General features: G+C 38.8%; 1 protein-coding gene across 1 annotated transcript in view; it reads right to left on the bottom strand.

The window, feature by feature from the left end:
• Positions 1-23,368, bottom strand: part of tasp1 (taspase, threonine aspartase, 1) — a 29,679-nt gene extending 6,311 nt beyond the window's left edge. Inside the window, exons 1-13 of the mRNA XM_074646543.1 lie at positions 23,182-23,368; positions 21,070-21,274; positions 20,466-20,533; positions 18,708-18,776; positions 17,462-17,582; positions 16,649-16,733; positions 16,494-16,573; positions 16,244-16,350; positions 13,291-13,410; positions 11,755-11,833; positions 6,061-6,171; positions 3,890-3,997; positions 2,728-2,801 (exon numbers count right to left, since the gene is read on the bottom strand). Of these exons, the coding sequence (XP_074502644.1) occupies positions 2,728-2,801; positions 3,890-3,997; positions 6,061-6,171; positions 11,755-11,833; positions 13,291-13,410; positions 16,244-16,350; positions 16,494-16,573; positions 16,649-16,733; positions 17,462-17,582; positions 18,708-18,776; positions 20,466-20,533; positions 21,070-21,232 (1,185 nt within the window). The 5' untranslated portion in view covers positions 21,233-21,274; positions 23,182-23,368. The remainder of the gene's footprint in view (positions 1-2,727; positions 2,802-3,889; positions 3,998-6,060; positions 6,172-11,754; positions 11,834-13,290; positions 13,411-16,243; positions 16,351-16,493; positions 16,574-16,648; positions 16,734-17,461; positions 17,583-18,707; positions 18,777-20,465; positions 20,534-21,069; positions 21,275-23,181) is intronic.
• Positions 23,369-24,787: the final 1,419 nt, after the last annotated feature.

Below are 24,787 nucleotides of genomic sequence, written 5' to 3'. Positions count from 1 at the left end.
GGGCCGACTCCGGGCCCAGCTGGGGAGAAACGGGTAAAACCTTGTTTTGCGCCCAGTGTGGAGGCGTGAACAGCCAGCTTCTCTGGTATGCGGACGATGAGAGCCACGGAGGCACATGGGAGCTTCGTAGGGCAGTGTGAAGTTTCGTGAAGCAGCTGTGCTCTTGGCTGCTTTCTCCAATATCACTGCGTCACCAATGCCCTGTCGATAGGGAAGTGGATACCCAGGATTTCCCAGGAGATCCAGAAACCACTACTGACAGATGATATTCCTGGATATGCACCCAACTGAACACAACTTCTAAATAAGTACCAATGTACTTTTTCAATCATAAATGCTGTTGCATGTCCACAGCAAGGCTCATTGAAGGAACTGGGTTTTCAGAAAGCAGTTAAATGACAGTAGAGACATTGCGGAGAGACTGACATTGTGCCTATATACCATCAGTAATACCACCCTGTGCTAATGCCTGCTAAACCTCCAACGATACATACGTTATGTAACAATGTAAACAAAACAAAACTTTAGAAACGGTGATTGAAAGTATCCCCAACAGTACACAGTTCACTGTGCTCTGCTCACCTCTTGGCACAGGCGTGAAAGGGGAGCTTGCATGCTCACATTCCACCACAAAGCCCAATACACAGAGCGCATCTGACAAATATGCAGATTGATACTGATATCCCCAGTGGTGCATGACTTTCAGTAAACTTTATGGTACTTTAGGACCAGGTAGGGCCAGAGAGGGGGAGTGACGAGAGAGATAGACCAAGAGCCAGAGGAGAGGACGGGTGAGGAGGTGGGGAGGCGGCACGGAGGGCAAACACTTTGAAATCTGAACCAGGCTTGAACAGTGCCCTCTCTTTATACAGAGTGACAGAGATACATTAGCCAAACAAATCAGTCTGAGCTGAGACTCCATTTAGAGCCAGGAGACCAGAGCATTAAGCCCTGTTGCTTAAGAAGCCACACTGACTGATTCAAGGCACACAATTTATGTACTTTTGCTATTGGTTTTTAGAAAGTTATGGTCCTGGAGGAGGATCGCAGAGCCAAACATCAAACGTCACGTCATTTATTTTCCACAAAACTGTAAATATAATGTCTACTTAAAAGAGCTCCAAAAGGATTTTTAGTCCCTTAATCCAAAAGCCAAGGTCACCAGCAGACCACATACCAAACAAGACAGCAAGCACAGGTGGTGCAGGGGCAAAATGCCTGCTTACGACCACAGAGACCCGGGGTTTGGCTTGGTTGTGCCTTTCAGTGACACCAAAACCTTCAGTGGGTGATGGAGGGAACGCAGTGAGGGATTATGTACTTGCTATACTACAATAGCTACCGGTTGGGAATGAGGAGTGGGATCTGGTGGAGACAGCATGAACCTGTCTCTACAGTACATACTCAACAGTGGACAGGGCCTGCAGTTTCTTTGACAACTATTTGTCAAATCAACACAAACTCGGACTTGAGTACCAAGTTTAGAAGCAAGTTGAAATCAGCACTTACCACAAACTGGCATTTAAATAGATAATTATGGTTAAATATATCTTTTTGGGGATTCATTTTGTTCAACATGCTACATCTTAGGTACATGTCCAACACATTCTCATCCCAACTTCTCATACCCCTTGGCATCAATTTATTTTTTCAGCATCAAAACCACTATAGCTACCCTTGGCGTTACTTAACTACTACGTTTGTACAGTGAAAATGACACTGAACATTGTGAGCACGGGACACGAACGAACAGCTGATTGTAACGTGAAAGTGAAACTTAACGCACGGGACACAAACAGCGGTCTCCTGGATGAAAGCTTTGTGTTTGTTGGACCCATCCACCTCCCCTCCCGCCCGCCTGGTGTGTGTCTTTTCACTCTTTAAACTACGTCACTCCCAGCTCACTTTCTTGGAGCGTTTACTGTTGCTGTAGATGGATCTAATGTACATTATAGTTAATGGAACGTGGGTTAAAGGGTGCCTTGAGCGGTGGTACCAAACGGCGTGACAAAGCCTCTGTATTTGACACCCTGAGATTGAGAACGGGCTGACATGTCAGAAGTATACAGGAGTAAAACAGATCCTGTATTGTGTGATCTGAATTGTTGTTTCAAAGGTTTGCTAAATGCAGAAGAGAAAAAAGACACTATTTTGCTATTGGGCCAACCAGTCTTCATGAATCCCCCAAATTCCTCCCAGTTCACTGTTTACGTTGTGAAAACACAAAATGACAACTAATATATTCTTCATTAAAATATCAAATCCATAGTGCATCAGTCACACTTTTGATCCTGGCTAAGACAGGTGAGGTCATGCACCTTAACACCACAAACAGTAATTTTCTCAGGAGGGACTTTCAAACAATAAACAAGAGACAAGAGTCTGGCTAAAAGACACCTCATTTCATGCATTCAGAATTTTAATTCTGCAGTCTGGCGGAGTTTATGAAATATCTACCACATAACTTTTTTAATGATGTCTTTCTGATTAAAATTATTCATCCTGGAAAATATGATCTAAAAACAAGAACAGATTAAATGTCAAGCCACTGGCACCGGTCGGTGATGGTTAAGTATAATACAGTTTTATAATATGAGCCTATACCCATGCCTGTACTGTCTTTAAGTGTAGTTAATGAGGTAAGGATGGTTATATTCCCAGACAACCAAAGTGTATTTGAAACTCATTGCAGTACATTTTGCTTGTCAAGCTAATTGGGAAGCTCACCTTTGCTTTGCTGTCTTGGGCAGACATGTAGCCAACACACATGCTCTCTGTGGTGTGACTCCATAGGAACTCCACTTTGAAAACACACAGATAAAAAAAAAAGGTTAATTACAGGCTGAACAGGAGAAAAATGAATTAACAGAAATATACATTTATAGAACTGTAATAATATGAATACAAAGAGCACAGGGACAGAGTGAGGGTGTGGGAAGAGAACAGACTAAAGTTCAGTCTTTCCATCTGCCGGAGGAAAAAGTTTGGCAGGTGACTCAACGTGCCAAACTGCGGTAAACTCTGAGCATGCCCATTATCATGAAACTTTATGAGTTGCAGTCGTGACATAACTGTGGAGGAAGGTAGAACATGTGAGTCGGAGAAGAAATTACAGCGCCCGAAGGATGTGGTCGACATACTGTTTATTCTTGTAAATCAATGCAGAGCCCTTTGCAGTCCACAGTAATCTGAGGTAGTCCACACTCTGCACAAGGGCTATGGCCCATAAACAGCATCAAACAGGGCCTGTACAGCACCGAGTAAGTGGTACTTTGGAGCATTTTATTATTCAAGCTGACATAATGTATTATATAAATAGCACCTCACTAGTCATTTCACATCAATATGTCATCCCTTCCTATGTTGGAGACACATCTGCTCTACTTTGCCAGTGAACTTGAACCCATCCATTGGTTTCTTTGGAGCTGAGGGCTTGATATAAATCATGTTGAAATGACCACAAAGGGCAACATTTAAGCCCAGTAGTAAGTCATGTGGCCTAACCTTTGGATAGACCTCTGATTGAGTCCAATTCAATGATGGGAGCTCTGCAAATGGAAGAATCAGAAGCTCCAGGTAGAGAAACCAGATCTGCCAGAACAATCAGCCAAACTGGGCCGTATTCAGAAGGCCTCCACTTGGAGAAGATTAGCTGTTGATTCCATAGTGGGAGGTCTCTGTTTGAATCTCAGATGAAGGGTGTGAAACCAGAGCCTGATTGTGCGAGTTAAAACAAAGACCACCCGACAGGAAAGCCACAGTGCCTTCTCCCCCTCTTCTCATCTATCTGATGATGGATTTTTAAATATTAACAGGCAAATGTCTGCCTACCATGAGGTGCAGCGTGGAGGTTTGAGTATGATCATGCTTGAAGTGATTAATGCCTTACCCAGTATACCCTGAATATTTTGAGATGGCTGAGCTTCCACACATCTGCAGCAGCGCAAGACGATTACTCCACCCAGAACACGGTCTTCGCTGGCCAGAAAGGGTGAACCTGGACACACAAAGAAAACACCAAACGTGAGAGGACTACACGATGCATAAATACGGTAACAAGTTTCTCCTCAATCAACACAGTCTCTTGTATACTTTTAGTTCTCCGCCCTAACAGATCGAACCAAGCATAACACGTGGAAAAACTAGACAAAACACAGCGCTTTTCATCAAATTAAGGTGATTCCTTCATTCACGTTGTTTGCCTTTCTGGCCAAGTTAAACAACTGAAAGCAATTATTCGGATGTGTTTATTTTATTTAGCAGACTATTCAATAAAAAAATATTTCACTCCATTTGTGTGGGGCAGGTTTTTAGCACATAATAGGTTAACGACAGGTGTCATATTTCCCAAAACTGTATACGCTCCCAGCTACATAACTCTCAAACACCTTTGAGTGCACTTTCCAAAAAACAAAAAGTTGTGTGGTCCCTGACTAAAACTTCAGACGAGGCAAACTTGAATGAGGTGTTGTGTATACAAAACGAAACTTGGATTGGCTAATAAGTGAGAGGCAATAAAAGAGAGTTTGGAAAAGGAACAAAACTAAAAACAGCTACAGCATGTCTTTAATATATCTCAACACAGCAACAAGAAAAATAACAACAGGACCAATAGTTTTGTTTCTGCATGCTGTTGTTTCTTTTTTTGCATTTCACACAGATTTCACGTCGTAATGTTCCCTTCACTCTATAAAACGCTTTTGGACGGTATTCACACAAAATCCTGGTATTTGTTTTATCTTTTATAAAGGCTCTTAAAGGTGCTAAATGCGAGATTAGGAGCATTTCTATTGCCTCCGCGTGGCTCTGAACATGGCGACCGACAGCTGAGCCCGGCAGCTAGTAGCTAACGGTGCTAACAGTGCTAACAACAGCAACAGTGCTAACAGAACTAACAGTGGCGGCCGTGAGCTAGCCAGCAGGGCACGCTCATATGCACTAAAAGCATGCGCAGTCAGCCGGCAACAAAGCACCGTGAAGCTCAGATTACAACACGCACAGAGGGAGAGCGACTTCATTCTCTGCTCAGGTAGATGTTACTCCATTATATCATTACATAGCAAAATAAATGTTTGCTGCTATATTAATGCTCTGGATATCATATAGAGCACTGCAATTAATTTTTTTTTACACACTCCATAATAATCTGACATCTTGGCATGTTGTAAATATGAGAGCAGTTCAATTATTGCCTTAATGTTCACTATTATTTTACCCACAACAATAAAAGAAGAATAAATTAACAGGATTTAACTATTTTTGAGTGTGGATATATGTGTCTGTGTGTATACAATGAGAGGTTCTGTGTTAGACAAAAATATCTAAAAATACTGATGGTGTTGTCATTAAAGATATTCTATTCAGAGAACCTGACAAATGTATGATGGAAGTTGAGTGAGAGGCCTCCACATCACAGACACTGTCATCATTGCTCTTGCTAAGGCAGGATTTATGGAGCTTTGTTTGACTTAATGTGCGTCTTGAAAGGAAACAGCAGAAGAATTAACTTCAAATTGGCTTCATCCAGCCCGTCCAAACGTCTTGGTGTTGCAGATGTCCATGACAAAGCCAAACTGGGACGGACTTCTAAAGGAGGCCAAAACAAGGCAGAAACCACCACATGTTTCCACATGTCCTTTCTTCCTCTGCTCGCTCTTCTCTGAGTTATCCCAGTGGTCATTCACAGGCGCAGCAAACACAGTTAACAAGACTTTCTAAAATTGACCACTTCTGAGAATATGGCAAACAAAAAAAAAGAAATCTTCATAGGAACTTTAAACAAAACAATTATGTCTACCAAAATTATCTGTGGCTGTCATCTATGATGAATGGAACGTTTGAAGGCCCCGTTTCAACGATCCATAAATCAAAAAGCCGTCTCCTCTGATTCTATTATTTCTAATGTTTCCATTTGTTAGCTCATTCCTTATGTTATGCAACATCTGTTTGCTAGCTTAATTCTCTCTGTGCATAATTGTGTTTCTCGCAAACACGTTCTTGGCCAACGAATCTGTGTGCATGGAAAGTAGTGGGAGTCGGGGATGCATGTGGGTGACTCACTGATGAACTTGTTTTGCATAGCCTCCAGCAGTGCTTGGTGGGCATCTTCGGACTGCATGGCAGAAGAGCATTCCCGTGCCAGCATGGTGCGAATCAGATGCTCTCCACAGCCTGGCAAAAGACACACAGACACACAGCTGAACCTGTATCATTAACTTGCATTAAGTCATTTCTGTGTTGCAAGCATGCATGCCTTCATTCAGGATTACACAAGGTCTCCAGTGAGTTCACTTTGAGAGAGTTGTAGCACATGTAGCACAAACCACTTACGTCAAAGAGGCACATTAAAAAGAAAAATTGGACTTTTAAAACGTTAGCTTTGTATGGTATTAATCACATCCGGATATTTCACATCTTGAGGTTTAAGTGCATTTTTTAAGAGATCAGTGTGTAAAAGCATTTCCTGATAACCACTTGCACTTTGATTTGATTACGCTTTGATAAAGATCACATTTTCCTAATATCTCTGATACGTTACATAATGGAAACTATTGCAAAATCAAAGCGTTAACTTTTCAGTTCGTACAAACAATTTAGTGCTGCAGCAGTCATTTTTTGCACGTTCTCAGCAAGCTTTATTATTTCAGGTAAAGATGACAGCACTGCCAAGTACAGCTGCCTTGCTCAAGGGCACACTGACAGTAATTGCTGAGGGACGAGGGTTTGTGTTCACTTTTCCCTGCCCAGATTCCCAGCTGGTCTGGGAATTTGAAACAGCATCCACCTTCTGTAAACTCTAGCTGGCCCACTGTGTAGCTGCAATATGTGCATGCATACTTGCAACATGTATCACCATTACACATTTATGCATCAATTTTATGTTTATAGGTTTTAAATTTTCATCTTATCATAATGTGTATTTGTGTAAGATGGTTAGGTTAAGGTCAAACACAATTATTATTATAAAATATATTTAGGGTGGAAGGTAAACAAGAAGATTAGACTATTTTGATGAGACCACAGACTAGTAAATGAAAGTAAGACATGAATCAGTTGTAGGCAGACACAAGTGACTGCTTGCAAAATGTAGAAATAGCATTTTGATCTGTGAAGGCTGTGTGACACACTTTTTTTTACAGTCCACAGAAACAAAACTGCAATATAAAAATTCTAATAAAATCAGACAGTTTGTTACAATTAGCACCTTAATCTAGGGCTGCAACTAATGATTATTATTATTGTTGATTAATCTGTTGATTATGTTCTTGATTAATCGATTAGTAGTTTGGTCTATAAAATGTCAGAAAATGGTGAAAAACAGTCAAAACAGTGCCCTGAAGCCCAAGATGATGTCCTCAAATGTCTTGTTTTTTCCACAACTCAAAGATATTAAGTTTAATGTCAGAGAGGAGTAAAGAAATCAGAAAATATTCACATTTAAGAAGCTGGAATCAGAGAATTTTGACTTTTTTCTTCCTAAAAAAGGACTCAAACCGATGAATTGATTATCAAAATAGTCGGCAAACAATTTAATAGTTGACAACTAATCGACTAATCGTTGCAGCTCTACCTGAATCTATCTGATGCTTTTCAGGTATGCAGCATGTGGTATATAGAAATCTCCAGGAAGAGAAACAAAGCATTTTGTTAAGCATTTAAGCCAACCAGGAACCATAAAAAAAACATGGCCAGCTTGTACAAATGTCTCACCTTACCCTTCACCACTTCCAAGTCACAACACAGCAGGTGTGCTTCTTTATATCTTAGATAATATGCTACTTACTGTTGAAACCAATATCTTATTGTTGCAAAAAAAGGAAAACACAGATGTTGAATGCATGCTTCACGCTTACAATATGCTCTTTCTCAAATGTGAAGTCTGCCCGCACTCAGGAAAAATACAAGAAATCTAAAAGTGAAAACAAAACACCATCTGGCAAAAGCTCCTGTGAAAGCCCATAAAGACGGAAGAATATAGCCTTGTTGTTTCTGTAAACACAAATGAAGGCCTCGTAAAATATCAGGTAACTACAACAAAACTGAATGCAGGTCGGTAACTGTGGAGACCAGATGCCTGGAGCAATCTGAAGTTCTTGTTTAACAAGAGCAGAACGTCATATTGGCCAGGTACTGCTCCTTTTGTGCCGTGTTTACCGTAAACCGCTCTGTCCCAGGGGGGAAATGGATATTATGGCAGTTGAGCTGGAACTGCAGCGAGATGCCCGGACTAAAGCAGCAACTCAACAGAAGAGACGTGTAAAAAAAGAAAGAGGCCAACAATGTGAGACGCAGCGTGTGACAGCCAACGGCAGCGAGAGTAAACAGTGAAGTGCGTGAGCTGTTCTCTCATGGGCCGCACCAAAGTGAAGGCCAGACGAAGCAGTCAACGCACATAAAACAAAGACCCACATGAGCCACGTATTATAAAACAGACTAGAACGGAGGGGGTGGGAGGGCAAAGAGGGGGTGAGGTGGAGTGACATAAAGGGTGAGGACCATGCTCCTCCAGTCAGAATGAAAATGATTGTTTTTCTGTTTCTTTTGATGGGAATGCCTTTCATGTTAGGAAATTAAAAACAGGTGTTGTACTGGAACACACATTATGTTCTCCATACCCATAAGGAAAGCTTTTTTTTTAAGTAACATCAAAGGCAAAGCCACAATATAGGAAGACAGGATGAGGTGGAAGTACACACAGAGCAAACATCTAAACTTAATTTACTGGGATAATTAATGAACAGCAGACTATTACCAAGATAGCGGTCTTATACTGCTTGTTTAATCTAATAAATACAGGACAGTTCAGTCGAAATGAGCCAGACGATGCGTCACCTTTAAGCTGCAGACAGACCTTTAATATCAAACTGTCATTTTGTGTGATCATATATGCAAATGTACAGCACATAGTCAAAACCACTACTTACAAAACAGCAGATAAAGTAATAAAAACCTTGGGGATGCTAACGTTTATATATAAAAAGGGAGTATTTGTTTCAATGAAATGTGCCAGAGAATTTCAGAATTGCCAGACAGAGGAATACATTTTTTTCAGAGCTGTAGTTATGATTACTGTACAGAGTCCAAAGAATTTTTTAGGCTCAGTGTAAACCGTTTTTGTTGTTACACTACCCTAAATTTCTCACTGATTGCTGGTTGGTATAATATATCCAGACAAGCTTTAACGGTGCAAAATGCTGGCTATCTCAGCGCTCCGAGTACACATGACTCAAGCTTCAGCCTGTCTGATCAAATCAGCTCGTCTGCACTGAGATGCATTAGGCTACAGATCCACATCAAAAGGTCTTAATGTTCCCCAGAAGCTATGTCGCAGATGTCGACATACATCTTAAAGAAGTGGGCTAATATAGCCTCACATTCAAAACCATACTGCTCTCAACCAGCAATGTTGCTTTCGGCTAAAAGAGGCATGCACTCTCGTTTTTGGGAAACACTAAAGCGTGGTTGTATACGTTTTTTGTAGTATATATGTTCAAGAAGAATGCAACTTGTCTTTGAAATGGCAGATTGGTCCGGCAAGGGAAGGATGTCTTTCGGCAGAGCAAAGGCCGCTATCGTTTCTCTACATGCAGACTTGTAAAGGCTGAAGCATTTAAATCACAAAATTCACAAGGCGCTTGCTGCCAACAGTGGCAAGAAAACTTAATTTTCACTAGACAGGTTGTCTAATGAAATCACATAGAAAATATATTTTCTCACTTTCCCCTCGGTGCTTTCTCTTTTTAAAGATTGGTCTGACAGATACAAGTTTTTACAGAAGTTTTGAGATATCTTCTGATGAGTCTTCTTCTGACATCCCTCTATAATTCCATGTCTGACACCGTTCTGTCGTTACTCTGCATTGTGTTTCAGCACAAATTGTTCTGCGCTATAATTCATTTAAATTACTGGACAAATTACTGTACAGAGATTGGTCTTGTAGCATTAACATTGAAATCTTGTCTTGCTATAGCGATGCTGAAAATGTAAAAGCAATATTTATTTGTACCTCTATTAAGTCACTTTAAATCACCCAACCCAATGTTGTACCAAGTCTACATGTCACTATCTTCAAGTACCATTTAATTAGGTTTTAATTTATTACAAAAACCAGCTACTCTAATGGCCTGCTTCACTGTTCAGATAATTCTGCAATTAATTAATTGTTAGATGGATTTTTATTTTGTATGGAAGTGTCAGAAGTCCCAAAGCAGGGCTTAAAAGTTAAAAATATCCTCAGAATTTGCTTCTCTGCTGTAGCTGTGAATCTAGACATTTTTAGGTCATTTTCATAAGGCTGACAAAAGATTAAAATGTATGACGTTATAGTTAGTGTTCAAGGGACTTAATTATTTAATGCAGTCTTTCTGTCATTGAATATCTATTTTAACAGCATTGTTGTGTGTGATAAATGTGACATGACAGCAACTCAGGTAGCAACAGCTGTCTAAATAACTCTGATTTCCTGTCATAAACTATTGACAAGGTTTAACAGATTGTCAAACCTTTAACGTTTGACAACCTATTAACCGCAGATTGCACGCTGGGGTAGTTCAGCTTTCCACCTCGGCATGAAGAGAAACAATAGCAACCACCTACTTCCTCCAACTCCTCTTCCTGAAGCTCACACAGCAGAAAGAAGGAGAAGGAGAAGGACAAGCAGTACGTGACAATTACAGGTGACAACTAGCGATCATTTCCATGGGACAAGGTGTCTGATGGGTGAGGTGAGTGTCCGCCTGCAGAAGATCTAAGCTGTATCATATTTAATATACAGTAGATATTTCAATTGTTAGTGAAAGCAGTATCAAAAAATAATACCTAATGCAGATCTAAGTTGAGCAACATAGAATTTTGGTGCATTTAGAGAAAGAAATCCCTAAAGTGTTTGATACTGGGAATATACTGTGAAATATGCATAGAGTCTAAAATAATACATTTAGTTTTAAAAATCATGTTTTCAGTTTTTATTCGGATCTAATTAGTTAAGGCTCCTCATATTGGTAGAATGAATGACTGTATAGCTCACATGCAAAATGAAAACCTGGTAGCATCGCTTCTTGATCATTTTTTGCATGTGATGTACTTTAAGCTTTATTATTTTAAAATACCGTAAAACATCAAAAATACATATTTCACCTAAATGGCCAGCTGCTTTTCCTTAGAGCATATATGCATAATTCTTATTTTTTAACCATAAATATTAAATTAAATTCATGAAAACAACAAAATGTTTTTAGAGACGAGAAAATGCTGCATACAATTTCCATAAGCAACTTCTAACTGCCAGGGATAATACCACTCATTTAGGCCAGCAAAGTTATGATCCGAATCTAGATAACTGCACTTGAAGTTTGCAGACGTATCATGTTTCTGCTGCGCTCCCAGCGGATCTCCTCATCATATCTACAGCAGGTGTCTCATGTCAAACGTCATAGCAAATCCATAGAGCTTTGCAATGCACCTGGCACGCAGCTGACTAACGGAGAGTGGAGAATGATGACTCAATCAGCTGAGGAAGTGACTGATGAGAGTCACTCAGCAGGAATGGTTGGAGGTCATCGGAAAGTATTATCGGGCTTTTTGAAGCTTGACTCACCGAGGCTAAATAAGAGGCTCACATTAAATAAATATCTGTTTCTGATTCATATCATCTCCAAAACAAAAAGACGGGCTAGTGGTAAACATTAACGGTGAGAGGAACACACGCATGCACACAAACATTAAGTAGGTTGTAGAGAGTGTGCTGTGGTATACCTGAGGTACTCACTGCTGTAGAGTAAGGGTTCATATTACAGGCATTTTCAGCCCAACAGCCACATCCATAATGAGCAGCCTGAGAACAGAAAGAGAGGAAAGGAGGACATTTTAGATGTAAAGGAGTTGTTTTAGTTTAACATTTCTGTTTTGGATGCACCTTAAAATATCATAAATTCTCATATAATAAATTTGAGAGACATGCTCATGGCTGAATATAAGATTTTAAAACTTATACTACAGACTGGGGTGGTCATTTCAGCCTAATTCACATCTCCACATCATTAACTAACTACACTAGAACAACATGCCATGCTCATGACTTATTTTTCTGAGCTGAAGGTTTATTGTGTTACCGGGTCAAGGCAGTAAATTCATTCATACTGTTCTGTCCCCATTGTTAAGTTGTGATTTTTTCCTGTTAAGCTGCTGTTCATGCAAAGTAAAAGACTTCCAGCAACAAAATTAATTAGTGAAATTGAGTTTGCAAATGGGGCACAGGACATGAGGATGATCAGAGCGAATTCTCCTGTGGTAGGTTGCCTCATTAATTTAGACTATCTGCATTAAAAGGCAAAAGTTGAACTCAGTTAATTACATCAAACAGCAGCGATGCCGGATCAACACAGAAAAGGTAGAAACAAAAGGGAGCGGATTAGAAAGCTCCTCGCTGGCAACTCTTATCTGCCGCTTTCAGACTTTCTACAGCTGGATTGATCGAGTTAACTTTTGGCCACTAAAGGTGCTCCAAATCACAGCCCTGGCATATTGTCGCCTTATTAAGTTGTTATTGGTTAATGTGCCTGAAAGATATTGCCTGATTACACATCCAGCAGACACCGTCTTTCAGTTGGCATTGTGTTTTTGGCCACTTGAGAAGTCTAAATGACAATCCGCATAGAGAGCATTTTTGACGTCACTCGCCTGTCTCAGAACAGATCGATACATTTGATTAAATGGATTGACACATTCAAAAACAAATGCTGATTCCTTCCTATGGAGGGAGTCAACACAAAGACTATTTTTGTCCAGTAAATTCCTCAAGAGCTGCTGCTGAAAGACAGACAGCTGGTTCTGAGGACAGAGACAGACGAACAGAGGTCAAATTGAACGAATTGAACGGATTGAACAGACTCAACGTCATCGTAGCTTCTTTGGTGGAAATGACTGCCTGCAGAAAACACGTTTTATGACCAGCGAGACTGCATCACACAGAAAATGCATGTGCTGTAAACCCAAAACAATGAGCTAAAAGAGGTTCAAAATCCCTGTAGAGCTGCAGAATTGGGTAAAAATTTGACACAAACTACATGTAGATGTACACTATATAAAATAGAAATTCTATATTATCATACTAAAATACTTAACTAAAAAAAGGACACATTGAAATAATGACATGCCTCTAATATTAGCTGTCTCAAATAAAGGCCTGATTCAATCTTGTAGATTATATTTTTTATGTTTTATTTAAAGAAGTTGTTGTTATGTTGGTAAAGACATGGATAGAGGAAAAAAGGAGAAGAGGGCCTGAATTACCTGGCCAACCCTGCCGGGGTGTTTCATGGCCAGACCTCCGCTGGACACCGCTGCAGCTACATTCCCCTCCAGGTCTACCACAACGGCTCCCACTGTGTCGAGGCACCCTGACCCATTTTCCTACATCACAGTAAGGAAAGAAAAAGACCCAAATATATAGAAATGGACATTTTCAAATGAGAATTGTTCTCTTGAGGCAACATAAAAGGAGGAGAAATTCACATTCTGAAGCAGATCCATCATTTTTTACTAAGGACATTTCCAACATTAACAATGTAATGTATGAATTTATGAATCACTCTTCTTTGCCCGTCATAGTTCATCAAAAATGTGCTGTTGTGATTTCAATCAGCTGTTTTTCTTCACTGATTGCAGTTTGCTTTGGAAGTGACTTGTTTGTGAACCATAATGACTCAAACTGCATGATAAATAGAGTCCTAAAGGGTAAATGTGCAAAATCATGATACATGATCAGAGAGACACAGAGAGACTACCAGAAACTAAAGATCTTCATTGAACCCTGGACGAACAAAAAAAACTAGAGTGTTTCTCATCTGTCCCCTGCTCTCCTAAATCAGCCCTGTCTCCGGGTTGCTGAGGCCAAAAACAGCCAGAGCCAACTATTTTGAAATGCTACAAAGACCATCCTGTCATTCCTTATCAGTGTCCCTAAATGAAAAAATACACAGTAAATAACGACTGTAAGACTTAAGGGCATCTTTGGAATTATATTGAAACGCTTTAGACGTTCCTAAACCGCACTGCAGCTATACGCCATCATGAGACAGGTGCCTATATTGCATATGAAAAAAAGAATAGAAAGATTTTATTGCTTGGCAAAAAGACAGAGGCATAAAAAGAACACTGTGTATGAAAATTAAAACCAGACTCGCTACGATAATGCTTTCTGTTTAACCCATAAGTCTCTAATAGCCATTCTTGATACAAAAAGAGGTTATTTCCAGATAAATGACTTTATATGTCAATTAATGTACATGTAAAAAAATAAAGATTGTTGCCAAATTCCTGTAAAATTACCTAAAGGCATGCATGTGAACACATGTCACAGTCTGAGTATCAGTTACCAAACGGTCACATATTCATCTTTATTAGGTCGAGCAGCTTTGTGTAAACATGTAAGAGACAGATGAGAACAGAGAGCAACTCAAACCTTAAACTCTCATTAGGCTAATAAGCCATTTGACACAAGAATCTATCATTTAATCATATATCACTTGCCAAAGTCAACAAACAGTCCATCTTAGTTGTTAGTCTTTCTTTTTGCGGGTATATCATTAATACTGAGGATTGATGTGACTGAACTAAATAAACAAAAATACTGGTCAATGAAGCATATCGGGCTGTGGCCGTTTACACGTTTTCCTCCATTTAACACAATTCACATCCAACCCAAGATAAACTCTCCCGCCCTCTTCTGTGCCGCTGCCACTGCTGGTAACTTTAGAGCAGAATGAGTCTTTCTACTCAGCTCATCATCAAACCACTCCCCAGTTGTGCTGCTCAGGGCGTTGAAACTTTGCACTAACTCTTGTCAACACTTTTATCGTTTCTTGGAACCCTCTGTGCAACCTGGTAATGCCATTTCCTTTAATGACCCGGTGAGAACGTGAGATCATAACTGGCAGAATACATCTCGATGTCTTAGTTGCGGAGAGTCATTAAATTCCCTTCTTGTTTAAAATACAATATTCTACTTGATGTCTCCTGCCTTTTTTAAATTCAGTTTGATGCCATATATCCCCCATGCATAACTACTGGTTTGGAGTGTGTGGACGTGGGCTGCAAGTAGGGCTGCCCCCTCTTAGTCAATTAGTCGACTAAGATTTCTTGAGTCGATTAGTCATTTTTAGTGATTTTTCATGCAGACTTATTTCCAAGAAATGTATGAGCACATCTCTGGTAAACACACGATTTAAAGTGGTGCTTTTGTGTCATTCTTTATGGAGAAACTCAGTTTTACAGATCTGTTGATTAAATCAACTAATTGATTAGTCGACAAAATCGTACTAGTGTTAGTCGACTAAGAATTTCATCCCTAGCTGCAATCATGAAAAAACTGACTTAAGAACCACACTAATTTCATCACAGCCTTGATAGACCAAGTGATGCAGCCACATTCATGTTGAGTTTTGAGTGAGGCGAGTGTGACTTTCATGTGTGATTTCCTACTCGGAAATAGAAAACCACATGCTCTTCCTGTTGCTACTGCTGTCCCCTCTCCCCTTTGAAGGTCTTAAGTTACTTATTATTATTTATTTATTACCAACATTTTATATATTATTTTTAGTGCATTCTGTTTGTTCCGTTCCTTTTTACATAAAGTGGCACGTGTATTCAGAGGCTCCTGCCTTTATTAGCTTATGTGACAACACCTGTTGCTGTGAGAAAAAATAAATAATAATGTAATAATTCTGATGAATGAAATGTGTGTTTTAAGTCAAACAGCATTGTTTAATCAAAGTGAAGTAGCTTTAATCCTTTAAAAAAAAAAAATCTAATTAAAATAGGTTTTTAATTAAATGTCATTTCAGTACCAAGTACAGACGTAGTAATACTTTGTTCTCCACATGGAGGTATTGCTTATTAGATGGTGCAGTCATGTTAACTCCGTTATGATTTACATGGATTTTATATAGATTTCTGAATCTGGTTTGAAACTGTTTAATGTAGCCCGATTATGGAAAGTTTCAGATTTCATTTGACAGGCCAGATTTGGTCCATAGGGGTGCTATTTGCCGACCACTACAAAACAAATTGTTCAGTGCAAATGATGCCCCTGGTCAGAGGGTTAGATCTCAACCCTGCTCTGAGGAATACTACTATAACATCAGCAGAAAAGGTCCATTCTGACTCAAGTGATGCAGTTGAGAAAGAACATACTTGATACCATTTAAATAACTTATCATATCTTAACTGATAACATAGTACTCACATTTTCACTTGATTGTCGTCTTTTCTTTGCCTGATTATGTCCGGTGTCCATTTTTTCTGCCAGCTCCATCTTCCGCTTGTTCCTCTTGTACGCAGATAAACTGAACTCTGTGTGTGAAAAAAATCTCTCAATCTAATGAATGCACCTCTTCCAACGGATGTTTTTAGTACTGTGTTTTGGTTCTGTGTTTTGGTTCTGTTTTGCAGCTCCAGAAAATGAATGTCTTAGATGAAGTATATTTCTGACTCACTGGTTGCCATTTTCTCTGAAGGGCACGGTGGTATCCCATGGCTGACTGCCCAATCGTGTGCTCCCCGCCCCACTAAAAAGCTGACAAAAGAAAACAAATTAACAAGTGGATATGGTCACGTTAATACACCATCAATTAATAACCATTATAATCACCAGGGTGGTATTCTGCCAGCTGATAGTTTCCCTTTCTGTGCTTCACTCAGAAGACGGTTTGCAACTAAGACTGGGTTCTTAATACCTGAAGGAAGAGTCAGAATCATCACACTGCTAAAAGTTCACTCTATATTAGTTTATTACAGTGTAAATAAATAAAAACACACGCAGTAATCTTTTAGTCAAATCAATAAGTTTGGTAGTACAGTTGAACTGAATACGGTTTGGATATGTCTCACATCTGTGTTGACTTTCTGTGCATTGTTAATATCTGTTTTATTCATTTTTACATGGAATGTATTCAGTGAGCAAGCACACCTATGAATGCTGGGGTGCTTTAAGCCGACTCAAACCTTATGAAAAACACGGGTTGGCAGGTATACATTTTTATATCTAAGCCAACAAGTTTCATTCATAATCATGCACACATTACATGGCTCACTGTTACATGATGCAGGCGTGGTAATAAAAACAATCTGTTGACTTTTGGACTTAATGTTAAGTGCTAGCTTTCACCCCTGGGCTGTTGTTGAGAATCATAAGATCTTGCAAAAAAAAATTGCTTTTGTTGAAAGCCTTCAAGGAAATCTCTCTTGAGTATGCAGATGTGTAAATGTGAATTTCTTGGTTGTTCTCCAGGTAAAAAGTGGGAGCTCCCCCATTGTTTAAAACTCTGAGATGGTAGAAAGTAAATCAGTAAAACATAAGACAGGTAGAGGCTTGATCGTTGCTATTGCTTCCAGGTGACTGTACTTAGGTGTCACAACAACACAGCAGCATTACATAAATATCAATACATGCGTAATAACTCACCACTTATAGCCCCTACGGCGCCATAATGCAGCGATTTCCCATCCATGATACTCGCATCACATTCAATTTCCCCTGACAAATTAAGGTTGGAGCCCATGCCCGCGTTTGTAAAAGGAGAGTCCTGAGAACAATTAAAAACATGCAGAGTCGAGAATAAAACTAGATTTACATTGTCAATGTTAATATGTTGAAGGAAAGTCATTGTTGTATACTGTATATAGTTTATATCAGCAGTATATATAATGGCCCTGCTGAAAGTTTATCATTTGTTAAATACTTTAAAACACTACTTTTAAACAGGCTGGTGAAGTACTCTCCGAAGCACAATAACAATCCAATCGTGAAATCCTTATGTTGCTGTTGTCACTTATGTTATCTGCCTGGGACAATCATTTTGACACTGATTGGCTGTTTAGCTAATGCTCCTTTGTTCTTTGATACCATCTAATTATGATGCATCATTTTTGTTTTTAAGCCTTTCCATTCTTCATTTTGTGCTTAATCACCTTCCTCCTCATGAGTTTTGCTGATATAGTTACGGGCTTGAGGCAGATTCACATGAATATTCAAATTAGCTTTGGTTTTGTCACATAAATACAAATAAGTCAGTAAGTCACAAGGAGGAAATATTTAATACTTAAGGCTCAATAAAACACAAGTCCTTCAAAATGACTTGTTACTTGTTGCTGGCTTAGGTTTATTTCTTACTTAATATATAGGAGGCTGTTAATTTATCAAGTCTGTTTCTTGTTTATCATACATATACACATGTGCTATGCCTTGTGCTTGAACAGTTCCTTGCTTATGACCAGATGATGGCTTTAACTTTCTGTGACTCGTATGCCTGTATACAGCATATGGCTATTCTAATGTACCTTAACAAAACCCAAGTGCTTGCTGCACTGTATTTCTCTGTACATTTTTACAGCTGCAGAGGGTTCATCAGAGTCATTGTTCTTTATTCCAAGCCTGCCCTGAGGAAAATCCTCTCTTACATCATCCAACAGGATGTGTGTACATGCATCGGAGGCTGGAGCAGAATAAAGCTGTTTTGGATAAACACACGCATGTCAAATCACATTTCATCTCCTCAATTAAAATTTTTTGGATGTTGTTTTTTAAAGTCCAATCCGGGTTTAAAAATTTTTTTTTTTCTACATTATGTATCTGGGTGGGGTGTTATTAAATACTGAGTAAATAATGGTTGACTTTATATAATCAAACTTGGATAAAAAAATCAACGAACCTCAAGTTCAACCAGAGCTGCAGCCACTGCTTCCACCGCAAGTGCCCCAGCTTTGAGTCGGTCAACAGCCTGGAAAACACAGACAGAGACACCTTGTTGAAAGTGCAACAGCTTCCCAGTCAAAACACCAAAACACCCATTGTTCATTTCAGCCTTTGTACAGTACTCTCATTACCTCCAAGTTACGTAACACTATGATAAGATTTGGACAGAAATTTATCATTTTAACTTTCTCCATAGTGCTTATTTAGTTTTCTAGCCCCTACATAATCACACTACAGTGCATTTACTGGAATACTTATATATAACCAACAGGGAAAAAAAACATATCTGAAAACATAAACTCCTTGGCAGAAGCCTCATCAAAAGCTCAAACTGGGAGATACAACTAGGGTAAAGACAAATGTAAAACATGCAATAAGGACCCTGGATTGAATTAAGTTTGCCTTGTCTGTGTATGTGTATGTGTATGTGTATGTGTGAAAAGGGACACAGACAGCATGAAAGCAAAAGACCCCTTTTAAAATTGAAACAATTTGGCTTTAATGCAAGGTACCACATCCTGCGGAAACTGTGCAAAGCTCATCTCACACCATTCCTATTGTAAATCACGGGTGAAGGCAGCACCATGAGGGTGGTTTCAGTCGTAAGGATGTACAGTAAGGAACTTGTAAAGATGAAAGGAACAATGAATGAAATTCAATACAAGGACAGTCTTGAGAAGAACCTGCTTTAGAGAGCCAAAGAACAAAGACTTCCATTCCAACAGCAAAATGATCTTAATACAGCCAAATGAAAATTGGACTGACTTCAAAACAAGAACATTAATGTGCTTGAGCTGTACTGCCAAAACACAGATTGGAACCCCACTGAAAATATATGGAATCACAGCTGTTCACAGATGCTCCCCATCCAACCTGAGCAAACCTCTACGAAAGGGTAGGAGAAAATCTGAATATCTTGCTGATCAAACTGATAAAACAAGGTTACTCTATATACTTTCTGAAGACATTAGATCAATTCATTGAACAAGAACAGAACACATTGTGTGCAAACATGTAGTAGAGGGAAGTTTACATGTACCTCTGTATTTTTTTTTTTTTTTAAGATTTCATTAGCAAAAGGCTTATTTTACAGTTCAATTCCAATGTGTATCAGCATTTCTTTTGTTATTAAATAAGTAAATATTAAGTAAAGAAACCAGAAAATATTCACATTTAAGAAGCTGGAATCAGACAAATTTTACTTTTTTTTGCTTAAAAAATGACTCAAATCCATTATCAAAATAGTTGGCGAACAATTTAATAGTTGACAACTAATCAATTAATCGCTACAGCTCTAATTGTATGGATAAAAGCATAATTATTCTATATTTATCACATAAGGAAAACAAATATTTCTGGTAGATGCAGGGGTCTCAGCAGAATTATTTTGCACTAAGATGTTATCAGTTATCAGTTGCCATTTTCATCTAAAATTACATCCAAATATAATGGTGTAGCTCCATTCTTTAAGGAAAGCCCTGAAATGCTCCTTTAATTGATGATTAATGTCAATCTGCTCTGTATTCAGAAAGTACTCAAGAGATTCAATACTATGAAGTGCCAAATTATCTATATTTAAATAATACAGATTTACAAACATTCCATTAAGAATGACACAGATTATGTGTACAAACAGTAAAAGGTTATGTTGCTTGTTTGATCGCATGTGCATACAATTTACTGTAGTAATACCGTAAAAGTAAAATAAACTTACTCGTTGGCAGGCTCTTTTGCACGCATGCTTGTACTCCTTGGCCTTAGATTCAGAATGGTAGCCGGCTCCTGAAAGCAAATAATAAGAAAAAAAAACATTAGACCATTCATAAAGTGATGACAGTTGATCTCCTCTAAGCAGAAAACTATATTGGAAGCCGTAATGTTTCATTGCATGATGGGTGTACCAATGTCCGTAATCATGTTTACTTATTATAAGGTACTGATTCCTACAGTATTTCTTTCTAACAAGCTCTTAAAGGAACAGTGTGTAACATTTCAGGGGATCTATTAGCAGAAATGGAATATAATATTCATAACTATGTTTTCATTAGTGTATAATCACCTCAAACTAAGAATTGTTGTGTTTTCCTTAGCTTAGAGTCTGCCATGTTGCTCTGCCATGTTTGTACAGTAGCAAAGAACGAACAAACCAAACATCGGCTCCTGCGAGACCCTTTTGCGTTTTTACATTACCTGAAGGCCACCGAAATTCTCCTACATGCTTGTGAAACTGTGGTAACATGGGCCTCAGAGTGCAAAACCACAAAATCCTACACACTGTACCTTTAATTGTACATGTTAATTATGGTGTGCGCACTTACCTGCATGCACTAAAACAAATCCACCAACACATTCTGGCTTTTGATTCTTGCTTGCTTCCTGTTTTTTGGACCATGAGTTAGCCAGGGGAGAGGAGGGTTGCTGCTCTTCAGCAGAATTCATTAGACTTTCCATAACCCCTGCATAACTTGACAAGCCTATCATGGCCTACCAGACAGCGGTAAGAAAATATTTTCCATGGCACACCTGTGACAAGAAAATAAACACAAACATTACCAGTCAGGGATGATACAGGACGAGATGATTTAACGTCTTTTGATGGATAATACAGATGTAAAAGAGCCTCTTGCAAAGCAGCATGGTGGTTCTCAGGTGTGTACAACTGAGACCACAAAGGTACTGGCACAAAGGGGGCACTAGACAGGTTTTCACTTAGACCACCAATATACAGTAGTAGAAGAGGATTTCCCTGACAATGAATTGTGTGGTTTAAGTAATGAATCTGCACATTCTCAGTCTTTACAACACACAGTGGTGGAAGAAGAACTCAGCTCTTTTACTTAAGTAAAAGTAGCAATACTACAGTGAAAAAATACTCAATTAAAAGTAAATACACAATTAATTGCACTAAAATAAAAGTAAAAAAGTATTAACATCAAAATATACTTAAAGTACCAAAAGTAAAAGTACTCATTATGCAGAATAGCCGATTTCAGAATCCAGTTTATTCCTGGTTTTGCAGTGTTTGTGAATGTCATCAGCTGACAGGAAGTAAACATGGACCCAAGCTGTTGCCTAGCAACGCAATTCTGTTGCAATTTCGTCGCAATTCCATCGAAATTCGCTAAAAACGGAGCGTTTCAGACAAATACAGGCGTATTCAGGCCGACAGTATGAGGAAAATAAAGTTTTCTTTAAACATTACAGTATGTAGGGTCATTAAGGACACGACACACCCCCACAACAGCCTGTTCTCCCTCCTGCCCTCTGGTAGAAGATACAGGACCCCCAGAACTCACACCAGCAGACTGAGGAACAGTTTTTTCCCCCAGGCCATCAGACTTTTAAATCTATAATTCATTCGACACATTCTTACACAAAAATATATCCTATACTGTATATACTGTATATATTCTTAATACATATGTTCTTAATATGCCCTTGTATAAAGTATTTCCTTTTATAATTGTAATGTAAATGTAAATGTAATATAATTTATTATTTTAATGGAGCTTCCCAGCAAAAAGTATTTCACACGTTTGTACCTGTACAACCGGCGTGACAATAAACATCTTGAATCTTGAATCTTGAATCTTGAATCTTGAATCTTGTAAACATGTTCTAGTAGAAGTCCTTCACTTCCTGCAGCTGTCAGACTGCACAACCAGCACTGCTCCCAGTAGACCACTTACACACCAAAACACTGACAATAACCTGATATTTTCAGGTGGAATTTCATTCATTCATTCATTCATTCTCACTGTGCAATATCATTTTCCACTTGTGCAATTTTGTTAATAGTCTGTTTATTGTCAATACTGTATATACTGCTCCTATTTTTATACTTCTTTCTATTTAAATGGTTCATATTTTGTTACACTTTGTTTAGCTCTTTTTTACTGTTAGTTGATGCATCTTGTTTTTTGCACTATCCCCTTTGCTGCTGTACACTGCACATTCCCCACTGCGGGACTAATAAAGGAATATCTGATCTTATCTTATCTTAGAAACACAAAATACACGTATGAACCTGAAAATGAGCATGATATGAGACCTGTAATAAGTCAGCTACTGTCAAACCTACTGTCAGTGATGGAGAACCAATTCACTGAAGTACAAACTGGAGTAACGTTACATCTTTAAACACGTAACCTTGTATCTAAGACCTGCTCTTCACAGTCCTGATCTCATAACATACAACATAAAGCTGTCATCCATCTCCTTAACACAAGTTCACACACTTCCTGCTGTTAGTGTATCTCTACGCACGTCAGTTTAACATCATTAAACAAGCTTTTTGTTTAGTTTGTGTGCCGTGTAATGAAGTAACATGAAGGACAAACATTAAAACAGAAGTTATTTTAGGTGAAGCTAGCAGTGTTTTCGTTAGCTGGTGAGCTAACAGCTCGCTAACAGAAACAACCTCTACTCACTGTTTCCGCTCCTCAGGTCTGCCTGCTGGACACCACGGTACCTGACATGTGTTTAGTCCACATGAACGGCAGCTGAACTCGTAAATCTGAACGGAGACTAACTTTAACTCCTCGGTGCTAACCTAACAGCAGCTAGCTAGCTAGCTACAGTAGAGCAGACACCGAGTACTTCCTGGTTCAGATACACGTTGCTAAGGAAGTGCGTTCCTTAGCAACGTGACCCACGTGGGATGAAGCTGCACTAAATAACACTGCAGATGTTTGCTGGAAGAGGAAACAAAAATGATGAAATCCAGTTGCAAATGTGTTTTTATTCCTGTTGACATGCAAACACAAAATACGAATATTGTGAGGAAAAAACACACGTAAATCATGAATTTAAAACATGAAGCAGTCTCTTCTGCACTATATTCACTTTTTTAATAGTCCTGTATCACAGTTGTTACTCTGGACAATATTCAGTTTTAATAGTTTTCTTCATTTCCTTGTGTTTTTATATCTGGTACATTTTTTTTGTACTTTGCACTACTAACTTTTTTACTGCCTTTTTACTGACATGTTTTGCACTATGGAACTGTGATAATGGAAACTTGAATTTCCCTCGGGAGCAATAAAGTTACTATCTATCTATCTATCTATCTATCTATCTATCTATCTATCTATCTATCTACATTTCAATATTCAAGATTCACTTTATTGTCATTTCACTGAGTATTTGCATACACAGAAGGAAACAAAGTAATGTTTCTCCCAGCTCCCGTCAGTGCATTAAAAAGGCTAGAATAAATAAGTATTAAAATTAACAATACCTAAAAATAAATAAAGTAAGTAAACGTTTCAGACACAATTTCACCCAATTTGCAGTCGTGTTTATCAGCAGAGAAATGTGCTTTTATGTCCATAGTAAAGTTGGCATTACTGTTCCAAAAATTGTCCTTGACAGGTGACTAGCTTTAAAAACTGTTTCTGTGTTAATGCTGGGGGGTTGGATGTGACTGTGTGTGTGTGTGTGTGGGGAGGGGACACAGTCCATTTACAAGCCTAACTGCTTGTGGGAAGAAGCTGTTCAGCATCCTGCTGGACCTGCAGCAGGATGCTCCTGTACCTCTTCCCAGGCGGCAGGAGGGAGAACAGGCCATGAGAAGGGTGGTGAGGGTCCTTGATGATGGAGGTAGAGCTCCATCAGGGAGTTGCCGTTGTTCGTATGCCCTGCAGCTCCCATTCGTGATTTTCAATTAGTATATTAGCCTACATGTTACAATTGAAACTCATCATTAATCCGTATCTATTCCCTATATTAGAGTAAAAACAAAAATGAAATGACTGTTTGGTTTTGTATAATTTGACATTTACATTTTTATTAAATCTCCTGATGTCTATCATGTGGTTCTCTTGTGCTTCTCACACTCTTATTAAAAAATCATTGCCAAGGACAAGTTTGGACATGCTTTAATATTAACTACACTAATGTCAAGGGGCCAGTCACCCAAATGACAAAGACATAATATGTTTTATCGCTTACCCCTCCTGGAATATAGTCATGTAGCTATTTTTGGTTATACTTTGCCCAGGTTTTGAGATGTCTGTCTCTGAGATTTCTGCTTCC

This window comes from Sebastes fasciatus, chromosome 9, assembly GCF_043250625.1.
Source record: "Sebastes fasciatus isolate fSebFas1 chromosome 9, fSebFas1.pri, whole genome shotgun sequence".
Taxonomy (NCBI): Eukaryota; Metazoa; Chordata; class Actinopteri; order Perciformes; family Sebastidae; genus Sebastes; species Sebastes fasciatus.
Note: the sequence above shows the minus strand (reverse complement) of the source record. Positions and strands in the feature narration are given on the sequence as shown.